Genomic DNA, 17,674 nt, shown 5'->3' on the forward strand with positions numbered 1-17,674 from the left:
GCCGTTGTGCCGGAGCTTCGCCAGTCCGACCAGCCGGTACTTTAAATAGCCAATAGTCAATATCAACAACAATAGCCAGGTCACCGACAACGGGCCTCTCCCCTATTCCGATGGGATTTGCATACGGCCAAGGTCGTCGGTGGCGTCATCACTTGTGACGTATATTCTTCGTGACGTCATGGGACGGACCCGAGACGAACGTGACTCACGCAACTAGTGTACTGTGGCATCAGACTGCCTCAGTGGGCTGTCGCGTATATTGCGGAGTGACAGGAGCGCAACACGCCTTTGTTCACCGCTGCACTCCCGTCTTTGGAGTTAGGTAGGTGAGTGTCGACCTTGATATTTGTCAGTCAGCTGTGCTTGCAATTGTAACCGCTAACGGGGCTGAGCATAAAAAAGTTGCGACTGCCTTGTCTTGGCCGATAAATATATATTAGGCATGTGTTTGTGAGGTACGGATTTCTGAATTGCATCATCGCATTTTGTCGATGGTTGAAAATGCAATATGGCAGGTGTATACTGTGAAACTGAAAAATCTTCATTCTAGTAGCTTTCCACACCAGCACATCTTGTCATTCTTCACCGTGGCCCGACTGCCAAAGATGCATGTTGGCAGCAATTTCAGTACATGTGCATTGTTAAATGTTCAGTTTGGTGCATGGTTGCCACCTTTTTCAGTGCACAGATCCTTATGTTCCATGAAAGTATGATATTGTACACATTTCAGATTAAAATACTCCAAAAGCATTCCAATGCATACCATTTGTAACCTGAGCAACAATCTTGGTGGTGATGAGTTGTGGCAACATGATGCTGATGCACCTTACCTAGATGTCTGGTGAAGTCAGTGTGTTTTTTGAAGACTTGCCCAATGGTTATTGGAAACACACACTTACATGGGCAGAAATGTAGGCAAGGGCAGGGTTGCAAGTGTCATTATCCTTACCAAGCTATAAACATGTAAGTTAAGTGATGCGTGTGAACAGCTAGAAGAAGTTAACATGATGTGGATTCAAAATATAACACTCTTGCTAAATCACAACAATTCAAACAAATTAACAGTTCTGGTCAATCCTGCTTATGAACCATTAAGTTAACAGGTGGCAGATGACTGATGGCATCACATACTAAACAAAGTACCATAACAAGGTTGACATCAGCAGTTAGTTGAGGTTTCAATCTAAACAGGTGAAGTGAAAAGTTCTGATTCATGTTACCAATGTATGTTGAATGTGTTGTGACCTGGTCACTATGTTGAAGTGATCAGTCACATAAAGGACTGATAAAAACATCTGATCCAGCCATGTGTCATATTTGTTAAATTGCTTTCAGTAGCTTGGAATGGTTTTGAAGTACAAGTTTTCATTGTACAGTGCTTCAAGTTTCAGTGCTAGTTTTACAGCGTGCTAGTTTTTAACAGTGATTTGGCTTGATACAATCATTATTTGGCTAGATACTGAACAGCAGATAATTGCACCACTTAGCCAGATAATATCTGGTGAATCTCTCATCATAGCTATTATCATTCATGTTGGCCATTTTCAGTTGTCAAGATGGCTTCGATCTACCCTTCACTTGAAGACATGAAGGTGGACCAGATGGCCCAGGTATGGACTTTCTCTTATTTTAAAATTATCATGTTGATGACACAAATTTATGTGTTCAAGTTATGTGACTTGCCTCTTCAAAGTATGTCATGGTTTCCCAGCATATGCAGCTAGTGGTATGTCTGATAACAAGGGAAGTGTTACAAGTCAATTGTGGTATGACTGGCTCTCCAACCAAGTGCATGTCTGGCTCATCCTGTGTCTAAATGTCCAAGCAATGAACACACAGCACAGGGAGTGGTCAGTCATCTACAGTTGGTGGGTTGGATGTGCATGGGGTCACTTGATGTGACTTCTCTGAAATCTGATGGCAGGATTAAGTGACATACAATGGGAGAAAACATTGAGAAAGAAGGTGTGTGTTCCATGCTGACACTGTGTACTAGCACTTTATGTTTAGGTCCATGTTGACTTAGCTGATTGGCAAGGGCTATGGTGAGGGCTGGTATTCAAACACCATGATGGTCCAGATAATGTTTAGCATCAAGGTGTTCTCAACTGGATCTCAGCTGCCTGTCCTCTGTTTCACTTGTCCTCAGATATGTGTTAATCAAAGACAGTGCTCAGAGCATGCAAGCATCCTCCATAATCCAGAGTGGCTAGTATGTACTGCATCCTGAGATGCAGCCTCAGATGATGTTGGGCACTGCGGTGATCCAAGCTTGCTCTGCCACATTGACCTGAAATCAGCGGAGAAGGCTATGGTGGTCTTTAACAGACACAGCTGGCACTTGGGTGGAAGCTCATTCTCATGGCTCTGGTCATTGAGAAGATTGGGCAATCTGCAAAAACATGTTTGATGGGAAACATTTTTGGTGCTGAGGACAGTCTGGCAATGTAGCTGGAAAGGCCCAAGCTCCCAGCTGTGTCATCAAGGATCAACAAGATGAGCATGATGACACTGCAAGTTGTAGAGTCCTCAACATGCTTTCTGAAGTCCAGCTGTTAGGGTGGCCTCACTAAATAGCAATTAGTTTCCAACCTTCTTATGGCAAATGCTGCTGCAGCAAGTGCCATGAATCTCATCTCACAGACCATGTCACATAGACTATATTGCATATAATGAAAGATGACCCTGAAAGGCAACACCTTCTGCTGTTGGTGGAGGAACATCTCAAAATATAGCTGAACACTTAGATGTCCACAAAACTGTGTTGTTGAAATTTGCTTCTTAAGAGACACATTTAAATTTGGAATGAGTGAAACTGTTTTCAGTTGACAGCTCATTGTTTTCAACTTTTCAGATGCATAGTTGAAGCATCAGAAGTTGTTGTCGTAGTGGCATCTGTGATTGGGAACATAGCAAAGGCAGGGCCTTGGCCCCAAAAGCCAGGAGCTTTACACCAAGTAATGGGTGGTTTCATATAGTTTGGTATAAAATCATAGGAATTGGGGGACAATTTGATGCCTCCCCCTCTGAACAGAACTTTGTCTGCGTGCCTGTCCGCGATGAGCCCGCACTGGCACTGGTGCCGCTCTCGGGCCGGCGTGCTCGACGGGAGCCTTTGTGACCCAGCATTGTGTGGCGCCCCGTCAGGCGGAGCGGGCCCAGTCGGGCGACACCCCGAGCTCGCTGCCGTACCCGACGCGGCCGCTCATGCCGACGGCGCCCGGCCAGGAGCAGTTCGCCCACCTCTACCCGTCGCTCAGCGACTACATGGGCCTGGAGCTGACGCCCGAGCTGGTGGCGCAGCTGGAGGACCAGGAGAAGCAGGTGGCGCTGCAGCAGCCGGTGAGCGCGCCGGGAACGGTCCCGGGGACGCTGTTTGCGGGGCGCGGGCCAGGCGCCGTTCGGATCGATCCTGGTGGGATTGGTGGCTGAGTCCGGCTTAGGCATCCAGCTGGTGTCAATTATGGCCCCGGCTTGTAATCAGGCCCTGGGATATGACTGTTGACGCAAAGTGTGATGAGTGTTATGCCGCCAGGTGAAATTATGTTTTATCAAATTAGAGCATAAACGCAGCTGGCTTTGTAAACGTGTGCTCTTTTTGAGTGACTCCTCCTTAATGCTCCCCAATTGTATACTGATTTACACACAAGCAAAATATATTGTCTGGCCCGATGTACGACCGCGGCCGGGTGCCTTCCGCAGCTGCCGTGCCGGGCCCGGTGTGGCGCGGCCCTGGTCTGACGTGTGCCGCCGCGGTGTGTTCCGCAGTCGGGTCTGGTGCCGTCCGCGTCCTCCACGCACGGCTACCAGCTGGTGGCGCCCATCTCGGGCGCGTCGGGCGCCCTGCAGAAGGCCGCCGTCAGCCACGCCATCCGGGAGGTACGTCCTTGCTTCTTGCCTGGTGTTTAGTGTCGAGTGGCATGCTTCCTGTGTTCCGTGTCCGTTGTCCGGCGTCCTGTTTCCGTTGTCTGGCGTCCCATGTTCGTTGTAAGGGATTTCATGGCCGTTGTCCTGCGTCCCATGTCCACTGTGCGGCGCTACATGTCCGTTGTCCGACGCCCCATGTTCGTTGTAAGGGGTTTCATGGCCCAAGTCATGGCCGACGTCCCAGGTCACCTCTTGTATTCCGTGTTATGCCTCGTTTCCGATGTCACGTTCCGTGCCTTTTGTCATGTTCCATGTCCGATGTCCCATGTCCCACGTCCCATGTCCCATGTCCGATGTCCCATGTCCCATGTCACGTCCATGTCCTATGGCACATCCCGTGTCTTTTGTCACGATCCATCTTCCATGTCACGTCCCGTGTCTTACGTCACGCCTCATGTCATATGGCACGTACCATGTTCCATATCACGTCCCGTGTCCCATGCCACGTGTCGTATGTTCCGCTTCCACAGTACCTGTCCACGTCCAGTGTCCCGTGTCCTGCTTCCTGTGTTCATGTCCAGTGTCCCGTGTCCCGCTTCTCGTACGCATGTCCAGTGTCGCGCGTCCCGTGTCCGACATCCGCGGCTGTGGTATTTGTCGTCAGGACGGTGTTTCCCGTTGTCCGCGGTAGGGCAGATCGTGCTTACTCTCGTTTGGCGGCCGCGCGGAAGACCGACTTGCACGCCGAAGGGCCAGAATCCCTTTCTTTTTAAGCCAATGCAAGCCCAGTCCTTGCTCCGGGGTGAGCTCACTCTTTACCTTCAACGTCACGACCCAAGCCCACTTCGTACTCGGCCGAGAGGCGAAGCGAGTGCGTCTGTTCAGAAGTTAGTCGTCGGTGCTGACATAGCAACGCAGAGCAACGGTCAATGCGCTGTTGACGGCCTGGTATGTCCGGCAAGCAGGCAGGTCTCGATCTCATGTGGAAAGTGTGATCGATAATGGTGTATCACACACATACAGCTACAGGTGGGCTGCCAATAACTATTGGTCGAATAAAACTCAAGTGCGTGCCCCCTGCGGGATATTTGTCTCCATGGGATTGGATCAGCTGATCCTACCTGTGCGCGTGTTTGGAAGCAAAGGCTGAGGCGCGCTTCTATGACGCCGGCTCAGTGGGCGAAGCTCGGGTTGTAAGTCAATGAGGAGCTGGGCTCTGGTGTTGGCGGTTGGTACAGTGGTGAGCGGGTCAGAGATCAAGGCCATCCGTGCGCCAGTGGCGTCACGCTGCGGTGGGGGATCGGCGGCCGGGCTCGCCGACGGCGCGGCAGTGGCGCCATCAGCGGCGATCGCGGTCCGGGTAGTGGCTCCCGCTCGTCAGGTGGGGATGTGATGTGTGGTCCGATAGCCGCTGGTCCTAGCCGGACCTGCCAGGGGCGGAAGGCCTCCGTCCAGCGACGATGATTCACGCTCCAACAGCGAAAGCAGGGATGGTTTGTCGGGCGGAAGTGACGGACGTCACGGAACGCTTGCACCGGATGGCCCCGGACATTTGCTGGAGGCTACACACGCGAACCGCTCGGAACTTTGATGCTTTGTTCTGCTGGGGACGGACGAAGAACTGATCGAATGAGAAATGGAAGGGACTGCGCACAGAATTCTACCCGGCGTCTGAAATCCTGCCGTGTCAAGTCGCCTGGAAGTACTGTAAGGGACAACTGCTTGCTACCAGCTCCGTCGAACATTTGAAGTGATGCAGCCAAGGTCGTGCCCGCAGCGCAGTTGATAGGAATTTCATAGTGTTTTTGGATGCATTAAAGTACAACTGATTTATTAAAAAAGTATAACAGTAGGTAGCATTTTAGCACTATAAAGTTTGCTACGCTCACGTCACCCCCAAAGAATAATCATGGTGGCGAGTCCAGGTGCCGGTGCTATCGGCACTATTTCATTTTTGAAAACGAATGGTTGCAGGAATCCTAGATGAGCTCAGATTAACATTTACGCACCATTAGTTATTGATGCGCACTTACAAACGGCTTTGCATCCTGTGTTGAAAACAGGTCCGCCCCCTCAAGAGGTGTGTTGGCCTAAATACTAGCGTTTTATCATACAAAGACGAGCTGGAGACACAGATACACGCGAACCAGGCCAACTAACACGGAACATGACGTCACGTGTACGATTTGGACGTGAGGGAAATCCATTTTGTGCTTCACTCCTGGTGGAGTCCGGGTAGACATCGGAGAAGCCAAATTTTAGTTGAGTCAAGGTAAAATGGATTCCTCAGAAAATACGAGTCCAACTGGAATGGTAGTGTAATCAACTCTATGGACCGGAATCAGTGAAAAGCCGTCTCACATAAAAATGCGAGCAACAACCGACGTTCTCTTTCTTACGGCTTTTGATTTGAATCAGCTGGAGTATGAGATGTGTTAGTCTTACTAACGAATCGGATGTCCAGCGCAACGTTTTATTGAGCTCATAGAAGATGGATCTCATGAGCGCCTGCCACCTAGGTCGGCTTGATTGAGATCCGCTCTGGACATAAATTGTAGGCGCGTAAGTGAGATTCGGGAGTCTACTAAAATAAATGCTTTTAATCCTTGTGATTCTAAGTCTGAAGGAGTCTGATACCCAGCGAGTTCGTGCTGCTGTTGGACTTCGGATGATAAATTACTGCTGTTTCTCCAAGCTCCAAATGCCGCTAGTATCTGTGTTCCTTTATTTGAGTGCACTTTTAGCCGAGAGCTGATTGCTAATAGTGAACAAAGGCTCGCTGCGATATGGTCTACATAGCTGATGCGCTCAAAAAACACAATCATCATCATCACAAATCGATTCAGCACTGGCTGGAGCGAGCACAAGTCTGGTGCGAAAGCTGCATGCACGTGTTGCATAAGTTTTCACACAGCTGCGTTCGATGGCAAGAGCACCGCTGTTGTGGAGAAGCTATGGCGTCATTTTTACGCGCCGGAAATTCGCGTGCACCATTCAAGGCATCTTAAAGGATCGGAGGTCGGGGCGCCGTCCGGCCTGCGCACCGCCTGCGGGAGCGCTGAGTCACCGCTAACACGCCGTGGGGCGCGGCGGCGGGGCGCGGCTGTCGGTGGGCGTCCGGCGTCCCTCAGGTGTGCCCGCCGACAGGCCGGCCGTCGACACACTTGTCGGCGGGCGCAGCTGCGCGGCCGGCGGCCGGGCCGGCTCAGTGTGGCCGCGAGCCGCCGCCACCGAGTATGACCGCCGGAGCGGAGGCAGCGCCACCGGAGGTCGCCGCCCAGCCGCAGGCAGCCGAGCCGGAGCAGGGCGGCGCGCCGCCAGCACGGCCGCTCACCTCGGCGCAGACGGCAGTGCAGCCCGCTCACCAGTCGGCCGGCCTGCCGGTACAGACCGACGTCCAGCCGGTGCTGGCTCCCAGTGTCGCTGACGCCCAGCGGCCCCTGCCGCCGCCGCCGCCGCCGCCGGCCGAGAAGCCGCCGCCGCCGCCGCCGCAAGAGAAGCCGCCACCACCGCTGCAAGAGAAGCCGCCGCCGCCGCCACAGGAAAAGCCGCCGCCGCCGCCGCAGGAGAAGCCGCCGCCGCCGCAAGAGAAGCCGCCGCCGCAGCGTGCGCCGTCCGTGACTGCGGCCCAGATCGAGGCGGTGCGCCGGCAGTCGCGGCAGTTTCAGACGCTGCGCGCCGCCACCCCAGCCGGCAGCGCCACCAGCCAGCCGGCGCCAGAGCACTCGGGCTCCGCGCGCGCCGAGCGCGGCCGCAGCGCGTCGGTAGTGGCGCGGCCGGCGCCGGCCGAGGTCCGCGCGGCCACGCTCCCGCGCCGCACGCCGCCGCAGAGCGAGCCGCAACCGTCGCCGCCGCAGAAGGCGGCCCAGCCGCGCACGCAAACTGAACCGCGCCAGCCAACCCGCGCCCGGCCGCCGCCAGCTCGCGACAGCTCGCTCCCGCGCGAGGCGATGGGCACGCGGCCGTGGTTCCGGCGCGGCGGCCGCGGCGGCCAGACGCTCCGCCGCAGCGTCACCTATGGCAAGTCTGTGGAGGAGCTGGCCATTCAGCGGCGGAACATGGCCAGCATACCGCAGCCGTGGATGCAGCGGCTGGTGAGTTGGCGATAGGGCTGCTGTCGAGGTGTGCCGGGCACCGGTGAGCTAGCGGGAAGCCGGGTCACTTCGCCGGCGTAGCTGGTGAGGTAGCGGGGCACGTGTTTGGAGCGGGCTACGGCCGAGGGAGAGGGGGGGGGGGGGAAGCGGTTCGGAAATCCCCGGTCGACAGCTATAGAGGCCGGAATGGTGAAGAGAGCGCAGTCATCGCGCTGAAGGCGGACCGGACCTGGCGGCCAGCAGCGACGGCGCGCTGCGACCTTGCCGCCGTGTTGCGACAGATGGCCCCAACACCTGTCGCGGCTGGCGGTGGGCCGTCGGCCGCGGCGCGCCCGGCCAGGCCATGGCGGACCCGCTCAGCGAGTGGTGGTTCGAGCGGAGCCACCGGGGCTGGGCGGCGCGCGAGGCGACCGCGCGCCGCCGCTACGGCCTGCCGCCGCGCCGCCGCTGGTACCAGCAGGGCCTGTGGGCGCACGGCCGGCCGCCGCCGCTGCCGCCGCCGCTGCTGCCAGCGCCGCCGGCGGCTCTGGTCGACCGGCGCCACCCGCCCGACGCGTTCGAGGTTACGGAGCTGAGGAGCCGGCCGGGGCGGCTCAAGACCGAGCTGAGCGGCTCCGGGGCAATCGGAGAGAAAGGGAGTCAGCCGAGCTGGCCAGACATGGACGCAGTGTCTGCTGTCTGGGCGTGAAGCTGAACTCTGAAGTCTGTGGTCCCTGGTCCCTGGTTCTTGGTCCCTGGTGCCTGGTCCCTGGTCCCTGGCCCCTGGTCCCGAGTCCTTGGTCCCTGGTCCGTGCCAGAAGTCCCCACCGCTTCCGTGTGCTGCTCGCGAGAAAGCCGCTGTCAGTCCCGCAGGCGTGCGCGCCCCCGTGTGAAGCCGGGATTGTTGGCCGGCCGGGGCTCGCCGCGGTGCCGAGGCTTCCATGGACGCGTCTCCGGCTGACGCTCGCCGCCGCCTCTGCCGCAGGTGACTCTCTGCAAGGACCGCGACGGCCGCGTCGGCCTGCGCTGCCAGGAGATCAACAAGGGCGTGTTCGTCGTGCTCGTGCAGAAGAACTCGCCGGCCGCCATGGCAGGTCAGGGGGCCAGGGCACGGCTGGACGAGTCGTCGCTAAGCTGTGGCGCAGGCGTGGCCGGTTTGCGGGGAGTGGACGTGCTGCCCTTTTTGTGCTCGAATTCATGATGTCATTTTCAGAGTGTCTTCATCGGAATGTGACCCCATACGTGAGTCTTTCCGCAGGACATTGTTGATTTGTTATCATCTTTTTTTCTTTTTTTTTGTATGTCGACACCAGGCCAGCTGTTTGAACGTGTTTCAACCCCCCTCCCTCCCCAACCCAGCACATGTTTTCACGCACAACTCGCTCCGATAGGTCTCCGCTTTGGTGACCAGATCCTCCAGATCAACGAGGTGTCGGTGGCCGGCTACGACATGGACAAGGTGCACGACATGTTCAGGAAGGCGCGCTCGGACGCCATCAAGGTGAGGCCCGGGCTCCTCCCTGACGTCATCCCTACACAGGGGTTCCGTGGAGACCTCTCGGCAGATGGACGCACGGGCGGCGGAAGGTTTTCTTAGTTGATATGAGGGAGTTAGTAGTCATTTTTTATCATTATTTCTAGTCGACGCCCATGGACCATAGGGCGACTGTTCAATGGTCAAAAAGTTTAGAAACGGGAGGGGGCAGCCCCCGCGGCCCTTAGTTCCTGCTCCCTTGGATGGGCAGTTATCAATGATGACAGTAGGCTCACTTTTCAGTTTTTTGGCGACTTAAAACCTGTATAATTTATGATAACTGAGGGCAGTGATTGTTCCTGGTAAATCTCGTCCTTTTTTGTTTTGTTTTGTTTTTCTTCTTTCTGTTTGAGTACAAAAGCCTCTTGCGCAGTATTAACGTGCAAGGTTATTTTCAAAATATTGTCGATTTTTTTTCCAAACGCATGTCATGTTGTCAAGTAAAATTTGATCTCTTTCCGGTCTGCATCATATTGCATGCGACGTACATCTGAGATCAATCTCGATCGCCCGTTTCGGGCTATATTGGTGGTGCATGTCGGATTCCGCGTTTATGACCCACTGTGGGAACGTTGACATTTAGGAGAATGTTTCCAGCTTTGTGCGACTTTTTCAATTGATGTGGTCTCCGTGTAGTACAATAAAATAATTCATAGAACGATATCAAAACCAAATAGTAGTAGTGTAGATAATCTCAGTCACAACTCTAAAACCCTATTAAGGACCTATTAAGGACGTGATGCTCCAGCTTCTGAGTTTGAATCCAATATACAATTTAGTAAATATGTTGGTGGTATGAAAACACCAGCTTGTTATCTATCCTGCCCAAATACTTGGGCCCGCTTTTTCTACCTCCACTATGCTGTTAGTGTAAGGCTGAACATAAAGCCGGTCTGAACAGCAATCCAGGAAGTGGCTGTGGAGCGATGCTGGCGCTTCCTCATAGCTGTCGTTTGGCGTCATTGACTGACGATGAACATTTTCGCATATGAATCATGCCCAGAATTGAAGACGATGACTTTTATAGCCAGCATCGTGAACCAGCGGGATTTGTGGACTTCGTGTACGCGACATGGATGCTAGTCCTTTGTCGGTGCCGAACTTTATGTAACCACGCTTCGAAAACCAGTCGCTAAACCACTCCGGCATGTGGGCCTCAGCGTTGATCCGTGCCGTAACGTGCGGCCGACAGTTAACACCATCAGACGTATATACTCCGTGTCTTTTCTGACGTGCCTGTGTAGTGGAGCACCGCGCCGGGCCACGCGGTACATCCGCATTCGCAGGCGAGCAGCGCGTCGGTGACGCGCGGCGTCGGCCCATATGAAACCGGGGATTTTCGACGAAGTAGTTCCATCTGTTGAGCGGATGGAGATGAGAGGATAATGCTCCGGCCTGGTCGGGGTCATTGTAATTCAGCTCCGCTGTTCGTACCGGGTGCACCCGCCGCCACGACTTCTCCCTGGGGTGTCCGCCGTGAATGCCCTGTGATGAAGCCCCGGCACGAATCCGGTCTAAATGAGGTGGACGTACGGGATGGACGGTCTTGTTGGTAAATTCAGTTCAGCACAACTTGTTAGAAATCCAAATACGTTATCGCACGTTGCGTGCACGACACGACCGTCCCGACCCTCGTCCCTGCTTATCGTCTTCCCAACAGATGGCGGTGTGTATGTGTGTGCAGTAGTTTGTGTTTGCACCGACAGGTGGCAGTGCGTGACCGGCCTTTCGAGCGCACGGTCACCATGCACAAGGACTCGGCGGGCACGGTCGGCTTCCAGTACCGCGACGGCAAGATCATGGCGCTCGTCAAGGACTCGTCGGCCGCCAGGAATGGTGGGTCGTCGGCAGGGGTTCCCTGGGTGCTGTCCGCCCGTCCCGCAGACACGGTATGGGTGTGGGCGGTATAAGTATGGGCGATGTGGGCTCACCACGAGGGTCCAGCGCACAGCAGTCCGCTGATAGTGAGTCTTCTCTTCGCCGCATGAGGGATAGTTTTTCCTGGGTATTCCCTGGGGCGGCTGGTTACCTGTGCGATATTCGAGTTGCCCTAGATGGCGTCGGCCTGCGAGGAATTGCTGGGTCGAAGTTACTCCGTTCCGCACGTGTTGCGTCTTACAGCTGCTCAGGGGTCGAACTCGCACATTGGCGGACACTTAAGCCGACATGTCTTACATGGCAACATTACAAACAGGCGTTAAACCCGTCTCTTACTGACGCAACATTACGCCAGCCCCAACGTCTCGAGCAGGCACAGCGCCTGCGGCTCGTATCTGTCGTGTCACGGAATACGATCCGGAGCCGAAGCGGCCTGCGTTGAATGTGATTCACCTGCGGCCGTCGCGCCGCGTGCGCCACTGACGCGTCCCCGCGTGCGCGGCAGGGCTGCTCACCGAGCATCACATGCTGGAGATCAACGGCCAAAACGTGGTCGGTCTGAAGGACAAGGAGACCAGGGCCATCATCGACGAGTGCGGCTCCGTGCTGACCGTCACCGTCATGCCCTCCTTCGTCTTCGAGCACATGATGAAGAAGTGAGTGACACGCTGAAGGCCCTGCTCCTGTGAGAAGCTCCCGTGCGTTGGTGGCATTTCGTGTCTTCATGGGTCAGCGCCTGTCGCCATCCGTGTGGGTTTCGTGTAAAAGAGCACGCTTGGGCATGACATTTGGTGCTCGTGTGAAGGCTCAATCGAACCCCTGCCTGGCGGTCGGATCACTGGAAGCGCTTGTGGTGGGTCTTTGGCCAGCGGAAATATGCCAGAGACTGGCGTCTCATGAAAGCTTAAAAGCGGAGAACTTCAGCAACGCCTTTGATGTTTGACGCGTGGCTGTGCCTTCCCGTGGGATATCTTATTCCCGCCGTCTAGACTGCCGGATTGGCTGGTGTGTTCAGCGTCTCGTCTGTGTGGCAGCTGACGACAGTGTCCAAAGCCATGGCGCGGGCACCAATCTCGGACGTTGGCCGGTGGTCGACCTCTCACGGCCGAGTCCTGCCGCTGAAACCCTGTCGGTAGATCAGGGTGTCCGTTACGATGTGGTGACCTTACTGAGCATTCAGCGACCGGCCGAGCCAGGCCTGAGAGGCCAGGCCAGGCAGCCTCAGGCTCTGGCCGGATGGCTGTTTGTGTGTCTGTGTGTGTTTGTGTTTGTCTGTGTAACGCGGTGGCGCGCGGGCGTGTGCCCCTCGTCTTCCGCGTCTGACCAACAACGCCCTCCCCTCTCGTCCCCCGTGCTTCCCCACGCTGACACGGCTCTCGCACGTGCGCAGGGTCCACAGCAGCGTCATCCAGAAGCTGATGGATCACTCGGTACCCGACTTCTAGAGCGGCACCGGCCGACGGCGGGGCGCCGCCTGGGAACGCGGGGACCGGCCGCCGCCCGACGGCGGGCTGGGCCAGATGTACTCAGCCCGGCCGCCGGTCCCCGAGTCTGCAGATTATCCCCCGGGAGGGACGCAAGCCGGCGCGCGTGCAGTGTCTTGACGGTGGCGTCTCGGGGAAGGTGGTCTAGCGGGTCCAAATCGTCTGAGAATTAAATAACACGGGCATGAACATTCGTGCGGTTTATCAGTACTTGCTTACGATGTACTGCCACTGTATTACGATGATAAGTGGGCTGCATCCCTCCGCTGCATTATTGGACTTCGTGACGAGGAGGAAGAATGTGTGTTTGTGAATGAGTACTTCGCATTTAAGGCTGTTTTGCTAGACTTCGCGTGGTGTATACCTTCTGCTCTAATCGGTTGTCATCATTTGAATGCCAGGCTTAGTTCGCGGTCCCAGAGTAACCGTCTGTTTCCAATATTCCGGTGAAAAGCATGCCTAATGATGAAATACCTCGTCTCAACTCTCCGTGAAACTATCAGGACATATTCTCTTACGTGGCGGTGACGTGTGTGTGTGGGCCTCCGTTCTTGCATTGTAATCGTGCCGTGGTGGAACGCGCGCTGCCGTGCACTCCCTGGCTGGCCAGCGTCCGTCCGCGCGCCGACTTCGGCGTGACAACGACGTTGCGTGCCTGTCGAAGCGTTCGTCCATTGGTGCTCCGGCTTACGGCTGCCACAGAGGCCAGTCAGCGCGTTTTGTTGTGGCTATGGTCCGCAATTGGCTGGTTAGTCGTGGTGATGACGTCATGCGCCTGAAGAGCCGAGCTCCCGCGTGATGGTCGCTGACAGAGCGACCCGCTTGCCTGAACGCGGCGAAGGTGGACAGCGCTGATGCAGTGTTGCCTCCAGTGGCGAGACGTTCCCAAAACGGTCCAGGCGCTGCCGCGGTAATGTTAGACTTATGGCCATCATCGCGTGCCCAGCTAAAAACTTATGTCAAAATCTAGGATTTTGGGAGCCCCCTTTAAATGGGGGCGTGTAAAGTACAGAGGAGGGCACCGCGCGGTCCGGCTTGAGCGGCCGCCCCGTGCGATGAAGTGCTCTTACGTGCGTCCTCGGTGTTACGGCGACACGAGCCGTGGAATATTAGTCAGGAATGGGGGCGGGTAGACTGCCGCTCGCCAGCCATATAGAACGTGTGCGAATCTAAGGTAGACGTTGTAAGCTCGCACCTCCTGTGTGGCACCCAGCTGCACCCGGCTGCGATTATTATCGTCCTCTTCAGTCGGGCACGATGCGGCCCGACCGTCTCGCTTGGTCCTGTCCTGTCACCAGCACGGCATCCGGCAGCGACGCGCCGTTCCGGCCGGGCGACGCAGAGTGCTGGGTCGCGGTCACTGTCGTCGGCGTGGTGGTCTGTGGTGGCTCTCGCTCAGCAGCCCGGCGGGACCGACGTAACGCAGCTGTTGAGCGTTGACAGCCACACGCTGGATTTCGATGTCCTGTTTCGGTGTTATTCATACGCTGCTTTTGATTCTCGGCCTTTTGAGACACCAAGGCTTCGGTGCTCGCAGGCTGCTTTTTTATCCGAATGTTCTGGCTTCCGTAGGTAGTTGGGACCCGATTAGGGATCCGTGCCCTATGTTATTTCTGATCGGTAAAATAAACGTGACTTTAGCAACGGTTTTTGATGACGTGAAAATGCGGGCATCGTTATTGAAAGCGATGGCGCCAAGAAGATTGGGCTGCTGAGGTATGAAAGTGCGTTGCTCGTGAAATTATTCTCAGCAAATGCCTCCAGCTCCACTGAACCTGGTCTTTGGAACTCGCCACGTGTCGTACCACCAGGGCACCTGCGATTGTCCCCATTCCCCAGAACAAGATCAAGATGGTGGTCCGGCCCCACGGCCGTTAGCGCAAGTCCAGTAATGCCGCTGCCACATACCTGAACAGACTACTGACGCGACCGCCCTCGGACACGCCAGTATTATTCCCGGAAGAAATGAGCAGGGCTAAATTACAGAAGCAAGCGTTCTGCCGTGGTTTCGCTCTGTGCTGGATCGAGGCCCTTCGGCCAGCCTGCTCCGCGAGTGTCGATCAGGCAGCGTGCGCGCGTGCGTGCCGCATTCGTCATGGTGCCGCGTCATCCGGCCGCCGAACGTCGCTGCGCAGCGGCGGCGCGTCCTCGAGACGGACCGGGCATTCCTCGCGACGGACGGGCGGGCAGAGCCCGGCCTGTTGGGAGGAGGGACCGGTCCTCGGGGGCGGGCCCCGGTCGGCGCCAGGCCGGTGCGCTGTTTTGGCGTTTTAAGGATTGGATGCTGTCGTCGTGGTAGTGGTCGGGCTCCCGTAGTAGGCTCCCGTAATCTGGACCTGTGCAGTGTATGCCAGACCGGCGTAAAAACGCGTACGTAAAGTTAAAATACGCACCGTTGTACGTGCGTGCTTGCAGGAAAGATCGGTACCAAATTACAAATAGTGGTGTCTTCAACGAACACAGGCAGGATTCTTGAGACAAGCTCATTTTCACCGCCCGGGAGAGCTCTGTGGATGCTTCTAAACCGAGCTGTCTCCTGCGCAGGTGTCTCACCCAACCCCCCAGCCCCACCCTCATCCCCGCCGGGAGTCCTAGTACGCGTCTGATCTAGTCTCCTGCGCAGGTGGCTCAGCCCTCCCCCGCGGAGGAGTCCTGGTGACGCCTCTGAGCTGTCTCCTGCGCAGGTGGCCCAGGCCCCACCCCCCGCCGGAAAGTTCTGGTGACGCCCTCTGAGCTGTCTCCTGCGCAGATGGCTCAGCCCACACACCCCGCCGTGGAGTCCTGGTGACGCCTCTGAGCTGTCTCCTGCGCAGATGGCCGGGCGGGCACGTCCGTGCGATATTTCCGCTTGACTCACCGACCGGGGACCGGGCGCCGGCCTGCCGCGTGCGGCCCGCTTTACTGCCTGGCCTCTGATAGATTGGTGTGTACCCGGTGGTTAGGAAATTGGAGACGCCCGCCCGCAGCGGCGGAGCTGTCTGTAATCGCCCTGCACGGACTGGCCCGCAGGAATGAGCGTCATGTGCGTAGATGTCGCCGCGTCGGTCGCTCGTTAGCCGCAGGGGAATGCCACGGACTGCAGCCGTGCCTTGATGGCGAGGGAGGTGGGGAGGCTCTCAGCAGATGAGGGGGAGGGGGAGGGGAGGGAATGGGGTCGTCGCACGCGAATGTGGATTGTAGTTTTGGTAGTGGTGGCACACGGCGAGTCTTCGTTCAGCAGTGGCCCATTCATAATCTGAAAGCAGCTTGTGATGGTGAAGTCTGTTGACGACTTCCATCCGTAATCCAAAAATCCACAATTACTTAGCGCACTTTTCCACTGGCATCCATTTTGACCCCTGGGTTAGACGTCACCTACTCAGCCAGACCCCTGAGGTTAGACATCACATACTGCGCCTTCCACCGCCGTCAGATCCGTCCACCTGTGGCGGGTCGATCCGTCCACACTGCCTGTCCGCACGGTCCGTCCACACGGGCCGCCGGTGGCATGAACCGCCCGCTCCCCGATGGGTCCCCAGCAGAGCTCATTGCGAGCGGCACCGTTGCGTATAAGACTGGGAGGCCATAAAGAGCAGCGTTAAATTGAGCCATCGGCCTGGCCTGACGGCGGGGTGCTTAGAGCCCCCTGCTCCATGGTGATGCATTGGCCATACGCGCGGAGATGAGCATCTGCAAAAGCCGGGCGGGATGTCGGGCGCGTGGAGGGCCGACCGGACGTCTGTAACGGCACAGGAATGTGTGCTGGTTCGGACCGGGCGTCCACGCACCATCGATGCTCAGTGTGCTCTTGCGTGCGTTTGATGACCGTGGCGTCGCATGGCTGTGCATGTAGACTGCAACGCGGCAACAGAACACAAAGTTCGATGCCCTCCCGTTCCTCGCCGATTAGCATGCTCTCCGCAAGATGCGCGATGTGAATACTCTGAAAGGCTCCTGTCAAAAGCGGACTTGGATTGCGTCAGCCAGGCGGTGTAGAATAACATGACACATGACATTTGCGTCACGTGACACATGACGCACGTGTCGGGCGCACCTGGCAGTTTGATGCGCGCGCGTGAGCGCCAGACAGAGACCCGCCGAATATGCAGGGTTGCTTGGTGCTGCCGTCAGGTCTCGGCGGTCATGGCACGTCAAGGCTTGAAGCCAACCGCATGTTGTAGGTGAAGATGCCACTACAACGCCCTGGAGACCTCAATACTGTATCGTCTATAGAGATGGTGGCAATCGGCTGGGAAGTGACGCGCCGGTCTGAAAAAAGATGCATGTGGCTTATACAAATCTAAGGATAGATAGCAACATCGAGGATTAGAGAGAACAATAAATGCGATATTTACGTAGCCATAGATATAATGACAAGATGACAACACATACCAGAGCAATAAGTGCAACTCGCTTTGGTTCGACCTGAGGGATGGAACCGTGCGAACCGTACGGGAGGAGCGGCAAATGCACCGTGATCAACATACATACCATTTTTTGTTTGTAAGCCCATCGCTCATTGCACACAGCGTAGTAAACAGGATTCATTGATTTCATGGGCCGAGATGGCAGTGCGCGGCTCACGCCAGTCAATTTTCAAGCGATTTGTTTTACGAATTAAGCCGTGATTTAGTTGTCAAAGGTTGCCTTGAAACGTAGGAAAGATGAGCATTGTGCGAATGCATGAATCGGGGCCAATCTGCATGAGTCTCCTGCGTTGACAGTTCTCACTCGCCTACATGATCAGGGACCTTTTGTTTGTGTGATAATATATCCTTATAACCATGGGTAGATGTGTAGCTTCCTTTAGTTGGGTGTTTCTGGTCCTCCCACATCTGAGAGGAAGTCGGTCGAATTCG

At 56.1% G+C, this 17,674-nt stretch overlaps 1 protein-coding gene across 2 annotated transcripts; it reads left to right on the forward strand.

Moving 5' to 3' along the window:
- Nucleotides 1-199: 199 nt before the first annotated feature.
- Nucleotides 200-14,480, forward strand: LOC119105285 (syntenin-1). Of its 2 annotated transcripts, none has more exons than XM_037228752.1 (9): nucleotides 200-326; nucleotides 1,549-1,610; nucleotides 3,148-3,342; nucleotides 3,769-3,879; nucleotides 8,926-9,034; nucleotides 9,332-9,441; nucleotides 11,181-11,310; nucleotides 11,858-12,008; nucleotides 12,743-14,480. In XM_037228752.1, the coding sequence occupies exons 2-9, from the start codon at nucleotides 1,557-1,559 to the stop codon at nucleotides 12,795-12,797; spliced, it is 915 nt and encodes a 304-aa protein (XP_037084647.1). In that variant the 5' UTR covers nucleotides 200-326; nucleotides 1,549-1,556; the 3' UTR covers nucleotides 12,798-14,480. The 2 variants fall into 2 exon arrangements, with proteins under 2 accessions (XP_037084647.1, XP_037084648.1); XM_037228753.1 differs by having other exon boundaries at nucleotides 200-322.
- The last annotated feature ends 3,194 nt before the right edge of the window (nucleotides 14,481-17,674 follow it).

The sequence above is a fragment of the Pollicipes pollicipes genome, unplaced genomic scaffold (genome assembly GCF_011947565.3).
Source record: "Pollicipes pollicipes isolate AB1234 unplaced genomic scaffold, Ppol_2.1 Scaffold_6138;HRSCAF=7277_pilon_pilon_pilon, whole genome shotgun sequence".
NCBI classification, from domain to species: Eukaryota; Metazoa; Arthropoda; class Thecostraca; order Pollicipedomorpha; family Pollicipedidae; genus Pollicipes; species Pollicipes pollicipes.